This window comes from Fonsecaea erecta, assembly GCF_001651985.1.
Source record: "Fonsecaea erecta strain CBS 125763 chromosome Unknown Scaff10, whole genome shotgun sequence".
Taxonomy (NCBI): domain Eukaryota; kingdom Fungi; phylum Ascomycota; class Eurotiomycetes; order Chaetothyriales; family Herpotrichiellaceae; genus Fonsecaea; species Fonsecaea erecta.
The window spans coordinates 635,513-652,047 of NW_017387253.1; the positions used below are offsets into that span (position 1 = coordinate 635,513).

The following is a 16,535-nucleotide window of genomic DNA, read 5'->3' on the forward strand; positions in this document are numbered from 1 at the left end:
ATGCAATCACGGAGGTTCGCCGAACTGATGGAGAGGTCGGGCGCTTGAGCGTGGTCGAATGTACCTGGCTGCTCGGAAAGACGAGTTGGTGAACATAAAGAGTGCAGCGAGGTACAGTTGACCTCCCAATTGTCGATTCTGGGTGATTGAAACCGGCCGTGTGGGCATTGCCGTTGTCAGTATTCCCGGAACTCAGAACTCGACCCAAACACCCTGCTGCTGCTCCCACAATGCACCCGAAGCCACTCCTCGCATCCGCTCTCTGCGTCATCGTCGCGGCCTCTCCCGCAGCCCACGCGTACGTGGTCAACAACGGGACGACATGCTACGTGTACCCGGAGTCGCTGACACACTTCGGGCAGCCGGTGGACGACACACCGTCGATCCTGCGGGCGTTCGAGCTGTGCGGGACCAACGGCACGGTCGTGCTCACCGACAACACCTTCCACGTCGACCAGGTCATGAACACCACGGGTCTGGTCAACTGCGACGTTGAGCTGCACGGCGAGATGGTCTGGAGCGACAACATCCCCTACTGGCTGAGCCACAGCTACTCGGTTGTCTATGCCAACTTGTCCACCGCGTGGTTTTTTGGCGGCGAGAACGTGACCTTCAAAGGATTTGGGAAGGGCAGGTTTAATGGGAATGGTAAGTCTGTCGTTGTCATCCGTGACCATTGAGACGGGAAGAGATGGCTTCGTCAACGTGGTAAATGGGTGGAGATTGCAATATTTCCACAGACTAGATCTAATTCCTCTCCTTCTCCGACACAGGCCAAGCGTGGTACAACGAGAACCGCAATAACAGCAACCAGCCCGGGCGGCCGATCGCCTTCACCATCCTCAACGCGAAGAACCTGTGGATGGACGGCGTGTCGTGGAGCCAGGCGCAGTTCTGGCACTCGTTCGTGTCGCACTCGCAGAACGTCAGCATGACCAACATCTACATGAACTCTACCAGCGACGATACGTGGTTCACCGTCAACACCGACGGGTCCGACACCTGGAACTCCCGCGACGTCTTCTACACCAACTGGACGGTGCTCGGAGGTACGTGCGTCTCGAAGACACCGTGCACCTGGATATCCCAGGGTGTCTTCTCATGACACAGGCTCTCTCTTACTAATATGGCTCGTGTATCAGGTGACGACTGCATCGCCATCAAGGGCAACAGCACCAACATCGTCTCCAAGAACATCACATGCTACCACACGCACGGCATGCCCATCGGCTCGGTCGGCCAGCAGCCGGGCCACCCGGACTTCGTGCAGGACATCGTCTACGAGGACGTGCACCTGATCAACTCGACCAACGGCGCGTGGATCAAGGCGTGGCAGGGCCGCTCGCAGTCGGTGACGAACAACGGCGGCAGCGGTGGCGGTGGCGGCGGCTACATCAAGAATGTCACGTTCCGCAACTTCGTGCTCGAGAATGTCGGCCAGCCCATCAGCGTGACGCAGTGCGTGTACGGGCATGATCCCAGCGTGTGTGACACGAGCGAGGTACGTGGCCCCTGTATATTCTCCCCGCTCCCAAACTCGACCCTCTGTGGTCATCAAGTCCCCAAGGCTGGAGGTCTCTCTGGCTAATGAATGAACTGCTCACAAACAGCTGCAAATCTCCGACGTCACCTGGGAGAACATCACGGGAACATCGCATTTCGACGTGGCCTCGGTCATCCACTGCTCGCCTCTCGTGCCGTGCCCCGGGATGAAGTTCATCGATGTCAACATCACCACCGTCAACGCCTCCCTCGGCCGACCGAGCCTGCCTGAAGTCAACGTATGCGCCAATATCGTCAACCAGAACGCGACCGGCGAGAATGCGACCGGGATCCCGTGTCACGGCTTCGCACCGAATGACATGCCCAACGTCCTATACCGGAACTGGCCGGAGCTGCTGCAAAAGGTCATCCTCAGCGTGGTCGTCCCGGAAGCACAGAGAGATAACTGTCTGCATCCGGGGCCGGATCCCGCGGCTGCTGGGTGCGACCCTCCCCCATACTGAGACCTCTGCCGAGGGGGTGAATGTGATGGCTGCATGGCGGATTGTGCCGTAAAAAAACAGAGGGAGTAGAAAAGGGAGCAGTGTGAAAATCAAGACACGAAAGGAAGTCGCCGCAGAAATCAAATAGAGACTGCTTCGTAAATACACATTCAATTTATTGGCTTGCTACCATGATCTAGAGAACCCCGACCCGAACACTTTCAGATTAGCGGTCAGGTCTTGTTTCCATCCGATGTGGTCAACCCCGACGTCCAACAGCATGGGCATACTTCTGTCTCCAAAGCAAGCGTCTTTGCAATGACTGGGAGGAGGTGTGAGTCGCTAGTAGGTGGTGGTGAGTAGGTCCAGACACAAAGGGTTGGGTAAGGTCGAGGATCGACATTTTCTAGCTTCTAACCATAAGAAAATTCAGTCTGTGCCGTGAAAAAGAAGGTGAGCTACGGATTCTCTGTGAGGGAGAGCCAGGAAAGGAGCTTACGAGTCCAAGTCACAGCACCACTCATATTCTCACACGCGATGGAACTGTCTTTTTGGGGACGAATGCTCAAACCTTGAGTTTTGGCATAAGCTCAAGCCTTCCTAGCCTCAGGAAGGCACCAAAGAGGTCATGGAATGGGTGCTTGATTCATAAATGGAGGACTGCAGCAGGAAGATAATCGAGCAATGAAACCAGGATATAAACGTTTGCAGAGCCCCGAGAAGGTTTGAGCACTAGTAGGGCTGTAGTTCGGTTGTTGAAGAACGAGAGAAAAACAAAGTATTCCAAGAAGCAAGAGCAGCAATGACCAGGGAATCTGGAAGGAACTCATCGCTGCGTGTTTCTCGGCAACTCATGTGGGAAGGATAACATGTCGTGGCATTTCAAGGCAGTTATATGGACATCATCCACATTACCGAGCCAGTTCTTCGACAAGACGTGCTACTTTGACCAGTTTGGCTTCCATTTGACGCTGTCCGACCACCTGCAGCCCGAGTGGGAATCCTTCGTACCGCTGCCGTTTTTCTTTTGTGTCTGCAACAGAGTCAGATCTGGGTTCACATACATTTTCCAACTGGCGAAACAGATACAAGCCACTCACATATTGATTGCACCCTCTCATCCATCGGACCACGTGGCGGAGGCAGTTCCACGTCGTCCTTGCTCAGATCCACGCCGCCGCATTGCACAATAGCAGCAGGATAGTCCAGCACGTTCCAGATCCGCGAAAAGTGGCTGCGGATCAGAGTGTCGTGCGGCCGTGGCAGACAGCTCTGCGGTGGGCAGAGAATGACATCCACCGGCCGACCTGAACGGGTACGTTTCGCCGTCGACGCCCAATAGTGAAGCCAATCGGTCTGCAGTTGCAGCCGCTCTGCACTCAAGGCGAATAGATCGGCCAGGGTCCCTTCCTTGCAGGGATATAGGCCACCTTGTTTGACTGATTCCGTGTACGGCTCTCCCGTGAGATCGCGAGCAGCGTCAAGAGCCTATTCATGTCAGTATTATTCTCGTATAAATTCATGGCCTGCACATCCCACCTTTCCGCCTTCGAGTTTGAAGTGCCCAACCGCGTTTTGGGCAAGTTCGGCGCACTTGTAGAACTCCATATCAACAACTTCGTGACCGGCTGCTCGGAGCTTGTCGCTGGTCTCTCGAAGGATCCGAAGCAGAGGCGGCAAAGGCGTGGTTTCGTGGTCTTCCCGAATGATACCAAATACCAACGGTCGTTCCGGCAAAGGCTGTGATTCCCATGGCAAATAGCTACACCCAGGATCGTAAAGCCAGGGCTCTGCATCCGATACTGAGCGGAGAAGAAGCTCACAGTCTCTCATTGAGACGGCCAGGACGCCGTTAACGCACAGAATGCCGACCGTCTCGGCTCCGTCCGTCAAATAACCTTGGAGCAAGTGGTAGGGAAGACGACCTGAGGACGGCTTGACCGCGTAGACTCCATTGCAATAAGCTGGGATCCTGTCACATGAAATCAGAATCAGAACCACTCAGGCATTCTCACAACAGGGATGTAGAGGGGTAGGCTCCTACCTCACTGACCCTCCCACATCCGTCCCTATCCCCATCAAGGCTCCTCGAATACCAAGCAAAGCGCCCAAACCACCAGAGCTCCCAGCCGCTGTCAAGTACTTGGATCTGGCATTTCGAGACTGCCCGAACACGAAGTTCTCCGTATCGGGCGTCATCATAGATTGTGGGACGTTGGTCTTCACATACATAACAGCCCCCAGCGACAAGAGCATGTCGACAATGACCGAATTTTGCTTGACCGGCTTGAAGGCGAATGCCGCCATACCAATGGTGGAGTCAATGCCCGCTACATTGATACTGTCTTTCAGAGCAATCGGCAGGCCGTGCAGAGGACCCAACGGTTTTCCTGTTCGGTTGATGTAGTCGTCAAGGTATGCCGCCCGCTCGAGGGCTTGGTCGAAGAATATCTCCGTCAGACAATTCAAAGCTTGTTGCGCGATTGCCGCTCTCTGTTTGTGCGCAGGGGAGGCCCTTAATATCAGCCTGACCCCAACAAAAACTTGCTCACTCACGCTGCTTGAGGTTTTGTCTGAGCCTTGTAGATCTCAGGCTTGTACCCGCCACACATGTTCATAGCACTGAGCCTTCGCATGATCACTTACTTTACAAAATGCTCTCGTCACTTCGACACTGCTGTACACCCGCGCATGGATTTTCGCTAAAAGAGCCACCGAGTCGTAGTTTTCCGTGATTTCCAATTCTCGCTGCGATAATAAGGAGCATGTCCGCGGTAATTGGAGCAGATTGTCGTCGTCCTCTGGGATCGATATACTCCACTCTGCTGGGATTTTGCTGTCTCTCTCAGCCACCTTGCGCCGACTGATTTCGAGGTAAGGGGCTTCTGTCGGCATGATCATTGTGATTCGGGTATATGTGTAGGTGTGTGTATTGGGATTTTAAAGCTGCTCAAGCATTTTGCTGTCGTCGATTATCTATTCCATATTTCCTCTAACTTGATAGCAGCGGTATTCATGGTAATGGGACTATTCTTGCCAACCAGTGACTGAATCTGGGAGAGCCTTTCGTCGATCATGTCGTCGTGGATCTCCATACAAAGTCGCTTACCTAAATGCTTCATCCGTTATCGGATTTCCCGGCCGCGTTTGCCGTTCCATATCATCGGCAAGAGCCGTTCTCCGTATAGTTGCCAACAACTCGGCAAGACACCGATACCTTACTAACTCCGTTGCAGGTGGCTACCGTAGGACTCAGTATCGCAGACACCTCCGATCCTCAAGCCCAGCGGTTTCGTTTGTATCTACATACCAATCTTAGCAAGGTCGGCATGCTGCACCCCCGGACAGTATCTTCTCTACATTACGGATACTGCTCGCGCTCTATCCGCTCCGAACGATCTTCAGACTGCCAGATTGTTCTTATTCGAACTCCGGGTCGTTTCTCTCACCAATCAACCCATCCCACACACCGACATAGCACAGAATGGTGATCGAGGACAAGAAATACTCCTTCGACCGTGACCTGATCGGCTACGGCCAGCAAGGCAGAAACGCGGAATGGCCAGGAGGAGCCCGTATCGCGGTCAGCATATGTGTGAATTATGAGTAAGTGGGATCCTTTCGAGCAGATTGTGATTTGCAGGCACAAGAAAAGGGGCGTTGGGGAGAAGGATGGCGACACATGCACTGTGGTATTCGTCGCTTGCATGGCCTTGCAGGGCTTTTACTGTCTCAATTTGTTGGACCAGAAACTGAAACTATGTAATCAAAAGAGAAGGTGCAGAATCGACAGTGTTGAACGGAGATGCTCAATCAGAGATTCAGAACTGGGAAAAAGGTAATCAGAACTCTTCGAGCATTCCTGGATGGAAATGGCTTCACGAACAATGACACTTGGGCCATCCATATCACCCGAACCACCTGGACTAACAAGCAACGTCTTTATCTCTCTGCAGCCGGAGGCCCCGCATTCATCAACGCCCGCCAGCCCAACGTCGAATCCGAATACGCATACGGCGCCCGCTCGGGGATCTGGCGGCTACTGCGCCTCTTCGCGGAACATTCCTTCCCATTCACCCTGTTATCCGTGGGACAAGCGCTGGAGATGAACCCTGCCGTGGCCAAGGCCTGTGTCGCCGCTGGCCACGAGATTGCAGGCCACGGATACCGATGGCTCGACTGTCGAGATCTCCCGCCCGCGGAGGAGAAGGAGAACGTCAAGAAGGCCATCCGGGCGATCCAGACGACGTCCGGGGTGGACCCCACGGGCTGGTATGTCGGTCGGATCAGTCCGAACAGCGTCGGCGTGGTGTGGGAGGCTTTCGCGGAGATGGGGCTGCATCTGCAGTGGCAGAGTGACTTCTACGGCGACGACGTGCCAACCTGGACGCATCTGCCCGCTGGTTTGGCGCGTGTGCAGGAAGAGCAAGCAGCTCGACAGGGCGACAGCGCAAAGCCACAAGAAGGTCTTCTGCATGTGCCCTACTCGTACGACTGCAACGACATGAAGTTCCACTTCGCGGCCGACGGATTCGGCGGCGCCTCGTTCTACGAGTACCTCGTCGACGCCTTCGACATGCTGTACGAGGAAGGCGGCAAGATGATGTCCATCGGCATCCACCCCCGGATCGTGGGCAAGCCTGGCCGCGCCAGGCAGCTGCAGCGGTTCTTGAACTATATCAGCGCGAAACCGGACGTCTGGGTGTGCAGGCGAGCAGATATCGCGGCGCATTGGAGGGAGCGATTTCCGTATCAGCCTGCATCGGTAAAGGATTGATTCATTCCTTTTCTTGCTGGAACTCGAAAAAAATTATTATTCTTTTCGAAGAGAAACATTCATGTCGCTTCATTCGTCCCTGGCTCAAAAATCTCCCCACATGGTCCAGCCGTCCGTCGGAAACGTGTCCATGGCCTGGATGATGCCGTCATACATCCAACTCTCGTTGATCTGGTAGTCCCCGAGCACCGTCTCAAAGCTATCCCAAACACTGTCCTGCATTCTATTTTCCGCGTATCGGTTGCTGTTGTTGTCGTTACCGGCACCGTGAGTCAACATTGATTGCTCGTCGACGGCGTGTTGTCCCGGGGTGATCCTCGCGGAGACCCGCGTGGTCCGGCCGGAAGAAGACGAGGCAGCCGACGACGACGAGGGAACGCCATGATTACCCTCGATGGTGGCGGAGACGAGGCTCTCAAATGCGTTGCGGACTTTGCGCGCCGCCGGCCAGCGTTCGGAGATGGCATACAGCATGGTGCTGCAGGCGCGGATGTCGCTGCTGAAGTTGGCGTCGAAGAGCGTCGGGTCCAGGCAGAAGCAGTACACCAGCGCGAGGCCGGCGACGAAGTTGGCGTGCAGCGCGAGCAGCGAAAATGAGATGTACGACTGGTTGTTGTGCAGGCGTTTGTACATCTGACAGATCTGTCCCGCCGAGTATGCGAACAGGCGAAAGTCCGGGTGGGAGGGGGACAGGGAAGGGAGTAAGGGTAGGAATAACAGGACCAGGGCTTTGTGGTACTGGATCATGTGGTAGTCGGTCGTGCTGTAGGGGAGCTTCCCTTCCTTTTCGGGATGGGAGACGTAGGGGATGGCGGCCTTCCACTCCTCGAGCGCGTTTCGCAGCTTGGTGATCTTGTGCGGATTGAGTTCCGAGATCGGCTTGTCCACCCGGCACACGGTGTGGGAGATTTTGGATTCGAGCTGTTGGATCCGGATGATGTGGATGGCAGCTGTCAGAGAGGTGATGCGGTGTGGATTTGCCAGCGACTGCGCGATGGCGGCTGTGATTTCTTCTTCTGTTTCGTACCAGTCTTCGATGTTTGCTGGTAAGGCGACGTCGATATCCCGGTCTGACACGGAGTACGGACGGCCAACGGTCCTGGCCACAGACCTTTCCAGCATGTACGCGGTCCAGAATATGCGTTTGCGCCGCTGATCGAGCAAATTGGATAAGTTGTTGGTCTTTCGGTGTAGACCGCCGTCAAGGCAATGGCGCATTGTTGTGCCTATCATCCACCTGGGAGGAATTAGCAGTGGCCTAAGACGTGTGGAGCCGTGTCCGTACCATACTCCTGGACCAGTAGGCGATCGCAACTGGTAGATGGACAGGAGAAGCATCGCCTCCAAGTTCTCGAGACTTCGCACATCTGAGATAATATCAATCTCTGTCAATGCAGCTGCGTAGTGCGACTAACAATGTTAGCATCCCCTGTCAAGTCTTTGGAATAGACCTGGGCGTACAGACCTCGGGCGATGGGTACGAGTTGTCGTCCGCCAACTGCAGATACCTTGCTCCAATGGCATAAACCAGATGCAGAATAGCATAGTCCAAGCGACTCAATCGGGCTTCTTTTGACTGTGATTGGTGAGCCGCCATGAGGCTCGCTCGATCTCTATTCAAAGCATGGACCCTGTTCTTCGACAAGAAAGGGTGCTTGGGGTACACCTTTAGGAGATAGGTACTGGTGAGTTCCTCCCCCATTTCGTCCGTAGGCATCTCAGCGAAAACAGGGGTGTCGGACCCCGGCTGCTGAGTGGAATTCTCTGAGGCGGCAATTCGGTCTGTTCTCAGACGTGATTCTCGTGTAGGGGTCGAGACCAGGGCCGGCACATTCATCGCAGACTTGACCAGTTTCGCGAGCTGAAATCCACTCGATGTACCAAGGTAAGAATTGGGCGACAGTGCAACGAAGCCGACCCCCAGTTCCAGGCTCGGTTCTGAATTTTCCTCCCGTTCGTCTTGGGCTTGTGGCTCGACAGAGACTCTCGAAGACCGAGGAGCCGCCGCATCGTTGTTCATGTTTGCGAGATGGTCTGCTGCCAATTTGGGGTCGACGGAGGTCAACGACTGCTCCAGGTGAGCGATGTGGTTCTCCAACGACCGGACGTATTCTGACGGATAGACTTGCTTCACGCCGTAAGAGCAAGGCTCACCAGCGGATAGGCAGTTTGAACAAGATGGGAACTCATTGTCACAGCGTTGTTTTCGGCCTTTGCATCGCTGACATGCCACGGCGCTCCGAGCTCGTCGTTTTGCCGGTCTCTCTTGCGCGTCGTCCTCGGCGGGACTGAAGTGTTGAATCGAATGCATGCTGGGCCCCTCCACACTTTCGATACTGCGTCTCCGGTTGAGATTGAAGATGCTCAAGATCGGCTTGAGCCTACCTCACCAACTTCTCAGCAGCATTTCGCTCGCAACAGTATCCATTCTCCGTCCACAAAGATGACACCGCGGAATCTATTGACCATTTGAGAATCAATCCTGGACCGCCTTCTGGATAGCTGAGATCCCTTGGACTCCCGACCATTGCTTCCGGAGAAGTCAGCCTCGGGCGGCTTTTAGTGGCTTGACGTGTCAAAGTGGCAAGTTGCCCGAGGCCGCGACCCGCCGTTATCATCTTGGCTTTACCTAACGCGGGCAATAGAAAGCACGTGATGCGGCGCCACATCGAACTATGATAAGGCTATTGAGGTTTTCTTCAGGTGGGAGAAGTCAACAGTTATTATCGTTCCTAATCCCACGCCGCCGGAAGGTAGAAGCCGGGCATGCAATGCGCCACTCAGGCGGTAGATCCGGTTCTTTAGGAGATACCCGCCATCTCTCCCAGCCGGAGAGATCGGATACTGCGATCAACACGTCGGGTATCTACTCTGTACCAAACGGCGATTTGTTTCTCATTTCTACACTGCCCAATCATAATTCGACGTGCCTTGTTCCATTGGCTGACTCCGTTAGCGTTATCGCCTCTGGCGTAAGGCTCCGATGAAGCTGAACAGGAGTAATACCATTGCTAAGGTCAATCAGTGTGGTGATGTGCGCGGGTGTGCCGAATATCCTGGTTGATGGTTGTGGTCTTACTACTGTAATATCAGCCGATATACCAAGCCTTGGGACGGAACTAACAAACATGATATCGCGCATACTTTCAAGATAAGGAGAGCTCATCTATGTCGTCTCTAGAAGGACATAACTGATGCTCTGGAGAGGAGCCTAGCCTTGCTAGCACCAGCAACAGCCGCCGCCGATGATTGAGTCTTCGGAAATCCCGTCTCTGGCTATATTCGACTGGGGTGTCTGATATCAAAGAACTTCCAGGTCGAGAGATACTATCATTGCCTGGAACGGCAGCTATAACTATATCCACGGGTCTTCGCTTGCCGTCTCGTCGCGGCTTCGACAAGTACTTTCTGAAAGCCCTTTGAAGTGTGCCGGGAAGAACTTCTGACACCTCCCCCAAACATGACCGTCACGTCGTTCTTACGCCGGCTTGATGCGCGGATCCAGACTCAAGAAAGCAGGATTCAGAAGAGGGAGGGGACCAGGAAATGGGGAAACGAAGATCTCGACCCAACACCGTATGCTCTCCGTCCTTCTCTTTGACGACTGTTGTTCCTCCTAATGCGCCATGCAGAGTTGAGGAAAGAACGTGGAGGCACTGGAACTACTTTATGTTCTTTTGGGCTGTTTCCTTCAATCCCAACCAATGGAACACGGGCTCAAGCCTGGTGAATCAAGGGCTTGTGAGTCCCGCCACCAAAAAAAGACCACTCGACAAGGCCAGCTGACATACGACCAGAAATGGTGGCAAGCTCTTCTCTCCATTGCGGTGGGAAACCTGCTCTGCTCCGTCGTCCTGGTGGTTCAATCTCGCGGACCGGCGGTCTACCACATCGGTTATCCAGCCTTCGTACGGGCCAGTGCGGGCATGTTCGGATCGCTGTGGTTCATCTTCCTCCGCGGCTGCGTCGCCATCATCTACTTCGCGACGCAGACATTCTACGCCGGGAAGTTGTTCGATGTGATGCTCCGCTGTGCCTTTGGCCACAACTGGCAGGATATCCCGAACCACCTGCCCGAAAGCGCCGGCATCACCACGCGCGGCCTCGCCGCTTTCTTCCTCTACTGGGCCATCCAGCTGCCCTTCATGCTGATTCACCCACAGCGGGCCAAATGGCTGTACACGATCAAGAGCGTTATCGCGCCGCCTGTGCTGATCGCGGTGTTCGGGTACGTGGTGGGTAAGAACGGCGGCTTGTCGGGTTCATCGCAGATCACCAAGACCTCGACGACCACGGTGCTGGGCTGGGCCTTCATGAATGGCATCAACTCGGTGTGTGGCAGCATCTCGCCTGAGATCATGTCCAACGCGGATCTCGCCCGTTACGCCAAAAAGCCCTCGGACGCCGCGTGGGCGCAGGCCGTGGGTATCTTCACCAGCAAGACCTTCGTCATCTTCATGGGCATTGCGTGCTCCAGCGCCTCGCTCAACCTCTGGGGGACTGCGTACTGGAACATGTGGGACCTCCTGGGTGCCATTTTGGACCATAACTGGAATGCCGGCGCGCGAACGGCCATCTTCCTCGTCTGCCTCATCCAGGCTCTTGCTGTCATGGCAACCAATCTGGCGTCGAACTGTCTGCCCGTGGGCGCTGACTTGACTGGATTGTTCCCTAGATACTTCAAGTAAGTCTCGGTTCACATTTCTCTGTACGGCCACCTGACAGCGACGTCCCAGTATTCCGCGCGGCCAGGTTTTCTGCGCTGTCATCAGTCTTGCCGTGGTACCCTGGAAGCTCCAGGCATCGGCGCAGACCTTCCTGACCTTTCTTGGGTCCTACGTGGTCTTCATCGCGCCGGTGATTGCCGTTATGATGTGAGTATTTGCTCGCATATCATTGTCGAAGGGCTGTTCCCGTTCTGACTGCAAGCCCCAGTGTCGATTACTGGATCGTTCGCAAGGGCAACATCCACGTGCCATCACTGTACGACGACAGCCCCGACAGCCCCTACTACTACTGGAAGGGCTTCAATCTACGCATGTTCGCAGCGTGGGTGGCCGGCGTAGTGATCGTGATCCACGGACTCGCGGGCAACTACAACCCGCACTTCAACCAGGCCAGCAAGGACATGTACACGATGGGCTTCATCCTGGCGTCTCTGACCGGCGGGCTGGTGTACTACATCTTGGTACGCATCTGGCCGATCGTCCCATACCCGGCGGATCGTCGTGGCATGCCCAAGACCCTGGAGTTCCTCGGCCGCACGGACGGATACTTTGAGGACGACGTGATCGACGGCATCAGCAGTGGGCACCACCAGCAGGAGGCCTTTGCGGAGAAGATGATGCCGCCGCCCAATGAGAAGGATGTGGCGCACACTTTCACTTCGTTGGCTTGAAAGGACCCTTGCTCGCCGGTCAGGCGATGGTCGCACGCAGGCAAGAGTGACGGATAGAGACGGATTGCATGCTGTGTCATCGAATATGGCTGATACTGCGTCGAGAATAGAGTACCACTGTTGACTAGAGGCGTAATGCAATATTGCGGATAACAAGATCCATTTGGAGCCGGTGTTCTGTATCACGTGGCTTGTGATTTGGCGCCTATACACACTGTCCTATTTCCCTGGGCGTTATTTATATCTCGTTATAGCTTGCTGCTGCCCTCGAGAACGACCTTTCAAGCTCGCCGATTTCACGTGAGATGTGGGCTCAAATGGCAGAAGAAAGCGCTTTGTCAACGAGTTCGTGGTGGGAGGACTCGTGCCTGTCAAGTCCGCGCCGGATTGCTTCACTTCGGGCATCGAACAATGATTGTTGCCATTCCGCTTGTACCGAGTACCAGCGTCTGTATCGGTCCATCCTGGGTTCCGACAAGGCGAATACGTTGCCGGCAAAGGCGTGAGGTATCGGCATTTCCTAACACCAATAGGAATTTGCCGAACGGAGACTGCCTGTACCGCGGTCCTCCTCCTATCTCAGGCCCTAGCGTCATTTTCGGCAGTGCCGATGTGAGCCAAGTTGCAGAGATGTACTGTACGCTTCGGCAAATGCGAAGCGCATTCGTCAGAGATGACCCAGCATCCCCGATCACGTTCGCTGCGTTCCGGTACTGATCTGCAAAGACAGACCCCGGGAGCGTTTGGCGACACATCGCAATTGGCCGCTGGCGTCACGGCTTCCTGAAAATTCATGACAGAAAAGAACCACATCCCTATATCCACTATGGGATTGATCGATTGGCTCTGCAGCGAATTGCTCCTGGTTGTCAACCACGGCGGCTTTGCTTCTGCCAGGATGTGTTGTTGGGGTTGTCGGAAACCGGGGCTGGACAGCTTCGTTCGCTCTTAAGCCCCCTCCTACTCCGTCCAGCGTGTTCGGTCTTTCGTACGGAGCAGTTGTCGTCGGCATAGGCATTGGTGGTGCATATATACGGCGTCAGTTGCGGTATCACGCGTAGCGTGTGTTTCCTTTTGTCACCGCCTCCTGGAGCTTCCTCGCCATCTCCTCTAATTGTTTTGCTGGGCGAGGAACGAATTGATATTTGCCCCGAGAAGGGCTCGTTTCACGAACATGTCGCAGTCTGCTTCGGAGAATGATTCCAAAGAGCGCCATGAGCTGCAGACGACCCACACGACTGCTCAAGAGATCGAACTCGAGATCAAATCAGCCCCAGTCACCGTCACCAGCGGCACGAAACCAGAAGGCAAATCACAGATCGAACTCACCGACCAATCCCAAAGACTTCCTTTTGCGAGGCTGATCATCGTATACTTATGTCTTGCCATGTGCTTCTTTGTCTCTTTTCTGGACGTCAACTCCACGACGACAGCGTTGCCAGCAATTGCTCGTTCATTAGGGATCTCCAGCACCATTACTTGGGTCGGTACGTCCTATCTTCTTGCCCAGTGCGCGTTCCAAGTGCTCTATGGCCGACTTGCCGATATCTTTGGACGCAAGCCCGTCCTGATAGGCTGTGTGCTCAGCTTGATCGTTGGGGATATTCTGTGCGGCTTCGCTAAGAATGGTCCCTGGCTCTACACCTGTCGAGCTATCGGAGGTATTGGCGGCGGAGGAATCAGTTCCCTGGTCCAGATCACGGTCAGCGACCTTGTCTCTCTGAAGGAGCGAGGCAAATATCAGGGTCTTTTGAGTGGAGCGATCGGGCTGGGAGCCGGTGTTGGCCCCTTTACGTCCGCGGCGTTGGTTCAAGGACATGATGGACGATGGCCTTGGGCTTTCTGGGTCCCCGCGATATTGGCATCTTTGTGCATCCCGCCACTGGTGATTCTTCTTCCGCAAAAGCCTGTGGTCGGAAGTTGGAAGGAGAAGGTGCGCAAGGTGGACTGGATGGGCCTGTTGACTGCGGTGACGGGGATATTATTCGTTCTGGTACGGCCCTCTGGTTTTTTCCACTGTCATACCCCATCACACATGTTCTCCCCGGTTGGTAATCGATCGCTTGCTGACCTGGACCATTTTGGTCTCGTCCACAGATCCCTGTGAACTCTGGAGGAAGCGTTTTCCCATGGCACAGCTCGCTCGTCATCGCGTTGTTGACTGTGGGATCGGTGCTGACCGCGTCCTTCTGCCTTGTTGAGTGGAAGTTGGCACGATTGCCCATGATGCCACTTCGGCTGTACTCCTCGCTGTCACGCAGCACGCTCTTCGCGCAGAACTTTCTCTTTGGATTCGTGTGGCAAGCAGACCTGTACTTCCTGCCGATCTATTATCAAGACGTCCGTGGTTTCGCGCCACTGAGGTCCGCATATCTCACATTGCCGCTACTTCTCGCTCAAAGCCTCGGCGGTGTTCTTTCGGCACCTGCCATGACATTTACCGCAAGGTTCGTGCAACGTCTTCGCGAGATCCTCGATCGTCAAAGTGAGCGTGTCTAACATGCGATTCCAGGTACATGCCGGTCCTTTGGTTAGGATTCGTTCTCTGGACAATCGGGGCAGGTCTAAAGCTGTTGTTTTCACGCACCACTCCCCTCGGAGTATACGTGGTAGCTGCCTTAATCGAAGGTGCTGGGGTAGGGTTCGTTTTCCAACCCTGTAAGTTCTCGTTGCCCTATTCTCCACTCGTTTCTTCACCTATCCATGGTTTGTGGCTGACAACTCCAATCTGGCTCCAGCTCTTGTGGCATTACAAGCCCTTTCAACGAAGGCAGACGTCGCCGTTACCACCTCAACGCGAAACTGGGTCCGGGCACTAGGTTCTGCAGTCGGAGTGGCCGTCTCAACCGCCATTCAATACGCCGTGACCGTCAGTTCGCTGCCAGCAGATATTCCGCCAGACGTTGCATCAGCGGTCAAAAATGGGACTTGGGTCATTGGAAACGGGCCACCTGCCTGGGATAACGCTGTTCTAGACGCCAAAATGAGGGGTATAAACCGAGTTTTCATCACGTTCTTACCACTCATCGGACTGTGTCTCGTGGGATGTTTATGGATTCGCGACATTCCTCTGCGTGGAGATAACGACGAGGACCAACAGATGAACCAGAAGCGACTGATTTCAAGAGGCAAGAAGCTAATGGAGGTGATCCCGAGAAAGACGGGATGATTACGACTGCATTGGATGTAGAAGTTGGATTTAGCTGTGGTTTCACGGGAAACGACGAACATTCATGGCTCGGCGCCGAGCCTCGACCAAGGACAACACAGTATTAATATTTTTTCCCTCTGCTCCTGATCTTCCCTTCCAGTTTTCTTGACAATATTTCAAAGTTGACCTGGTCTATGATGACTGATACGGGAGGCAGAATGACCGGCAATAAAGTGGACGCCTCTGTGATATGAGCCAAGTTCATGCCCCGATCTGGGGCCAGCGAAGCAAGCTCAGAGGGTTGAAGAGGTCCGGATGCTGGGTGTTACAGGAAGATACTGCTCGTTTGAGGGATGTGTTACGTGGCTGGATATTAGCAGACAACCAAAGGTCGGAAACGATGCAGCTGGTCTCGCCGCAGTCGGTGTTGGGTTGACCGGGTCCCGTGAGTGAAGGAAAAGAGGAAGAGGGCAAGGATTTCGATGGAAAGGGGGATGGATGTAATGGTCCCTGCTACAGATTTTCAGAATCACGCATGACTTTGCCTCTGCGACACAGACACTACTTGCTCGAGAAACCATCCAAAAGGAACTCGCGCGATGGCGACACACCCAACATGACATGTGCACGGCGCAAGGCGGTTGGTGAAGGAAAATAGCATCTTGCTCGTCGAATTCAGACCTTTATAGGGATGCGAATGCTGAGAACGAGATCAAGCAGTCACTGCAAACCGCTTTGGTAGGTAGAGTCTGTTGCTAATGCCACTTCAGAGATGATATACTGCAGCTTCAACCTCTCCCTGCGGCATCAGCAGCCAACCATCATCATGGGCTGACCTTCGGAAGATACCAGGGCAGCCTGTGGTAACAGGAGACTGGAGCGGGTGATCTTTCCCACCAGGGCATTTTGGATGGATGTGATAGACCTTGTTGGCAGAGCAAAGCAGCTCCCTCTGAGAATGACAATGTCATATCAAGAGCCCCGAGAGAAGTTCCTGCGCAGGAATTAGTTTTGACATGATCAGATGGAATACTGCCAGCCAGGTTGGTCTCGTATGTGGTAAAAAAGAAGGCAGAGCATCTCAAGCCAGTAAGTCACGCCAATCATTGACTTTTCCCATGTCCCCAACTTTTCTCTGTGCCGTACCGAAGCCCCAAAAATAGGATATGTAGCATTCCATCTTCCGCCAACCACGAAACACTGCGGGATTGAAAAAGAAGAACG

At 54.4% G+C, this 16,535-nt stretch overlaps 6 protein-coding genes across 6 annotated transcripts; 4 read left to right on the forward strand and 2 right to left on the reverse strand.

The window, feature by feature from the left end:
- Positions 1-230: 230 nt before the first annotated feature.
- Positions 231-2,006, forward strand: AYL99_09948 (hypothetical protein; the record flags this gene model as incomplete). The annotated part of the gene is made up of 4 exons (XM_018841454.1): positions 231-648; positions 774-1,049; positions 1,143-1,501; positions 1,611-2,006. 4 exons carry the CDS (start codon positions 231-233, stop codon positions 2,004-2,006), a joined length of 1,449 nt encoding a protein of 482 aa, XP_018689163.1.
- An 890-nt stretch (positions 2,007-2,896) lies between these two features.
- Positions 2,897-4,886, reverse strand: AYL99_09949 (hypothetical protein; the record flags this gene model as incomplete). Its single annotated transcript, XM_018841455.1, has 5 exons — positions 2,897-3,018; positions 3,086-3,473; positions 3,525-3,957; positions 4,039-4,478; positions 4,632-4,886. 5 exons carry the CDS (start codon positions 4,884-4,886, stop codon positions 2,897-2,899), a joined length of 1,638 nt encoding a protein of 545 aa, XP_018689164.1.
- A 583-nt stretch (positions 4,887-5,469) lies between these two features.
- Positions 5,470-6,762, forward strand: AYL99_09950 (hypothetical protein; the record flags this gene model as incomplete). Its single annotated transcript, XM_018841456.1, has 2 exons — positions 5,470-5,591; positions 5,811-6,762. 2 exons carry the CDS (start codon positions 5,470-5,472, stop codon positions 6,760-6,762), a joined length of 1,074 nt encoding a protein of 357 aa, XP_018689165.1.
- Positions 6,763-6,846: 84 nt separating this feature from the next.
- AYL99_09951 (hypothetical protein) lies at positions 6,847-9,073 on the reverse strand (the record flags this gene model as incomplete). The annotated part of the gene is made up of 3 exons (XM_018841457.1): positions 6,847-7,999; positions 8,048-8,172; positions 8,228-9,073. The coding sequence occupies 3 exons, from the start codon at positions 9,071-9,073 to the stop codon at positions 6,847-6,849; spliced, it is 2,124 nt and encodes a 707-aa protein (XP_018689166.1).
- Positions 9,074-10,222: 1,149 nt separating this feature from the next.
- AYL99_09952 (hypothetical protein) lies at positions 10,223-12,160 on the forward strand (the record flags this gene model as incomplete). Its single annotated transcript, XM_018841458.1, has 5 exons — positions 10,223-10,338; positions 10,395-10,503; positions 10,560-11,446; positions 11,499-11,636; positions 11,698-12,160. 5 exons carry the CDS (start codon positions 10,223-10,225, stop codon positions 12,158-12,160), a joined length of 1,713 nt encoding a protein of 570 aa, XP_018689167.1.
- A 1,174-nt stretch (positions 12,161-13,334) lies between these two features.
- Positions 13,335-15,329, forward strand: AYL99_09953 (hypothetical protein; the record flags this gene model as incomplete). Its single annotated transcript, XM_018841459.1, has 4 exons — positions 13,335-14,153; positions 14,258-14,607; positions 14,673-14,818; positions 14,899-15,329. 4 exons carry the CDS (start codon positions 13,335-13,337, stop codon positions 15,327-15,329), a joined length of 1,746 nt encoding a protein of 581 aa, XP_018689168.1.
- Positions 15,330-16,535: the final 1,206 nt, after the last annotated feature.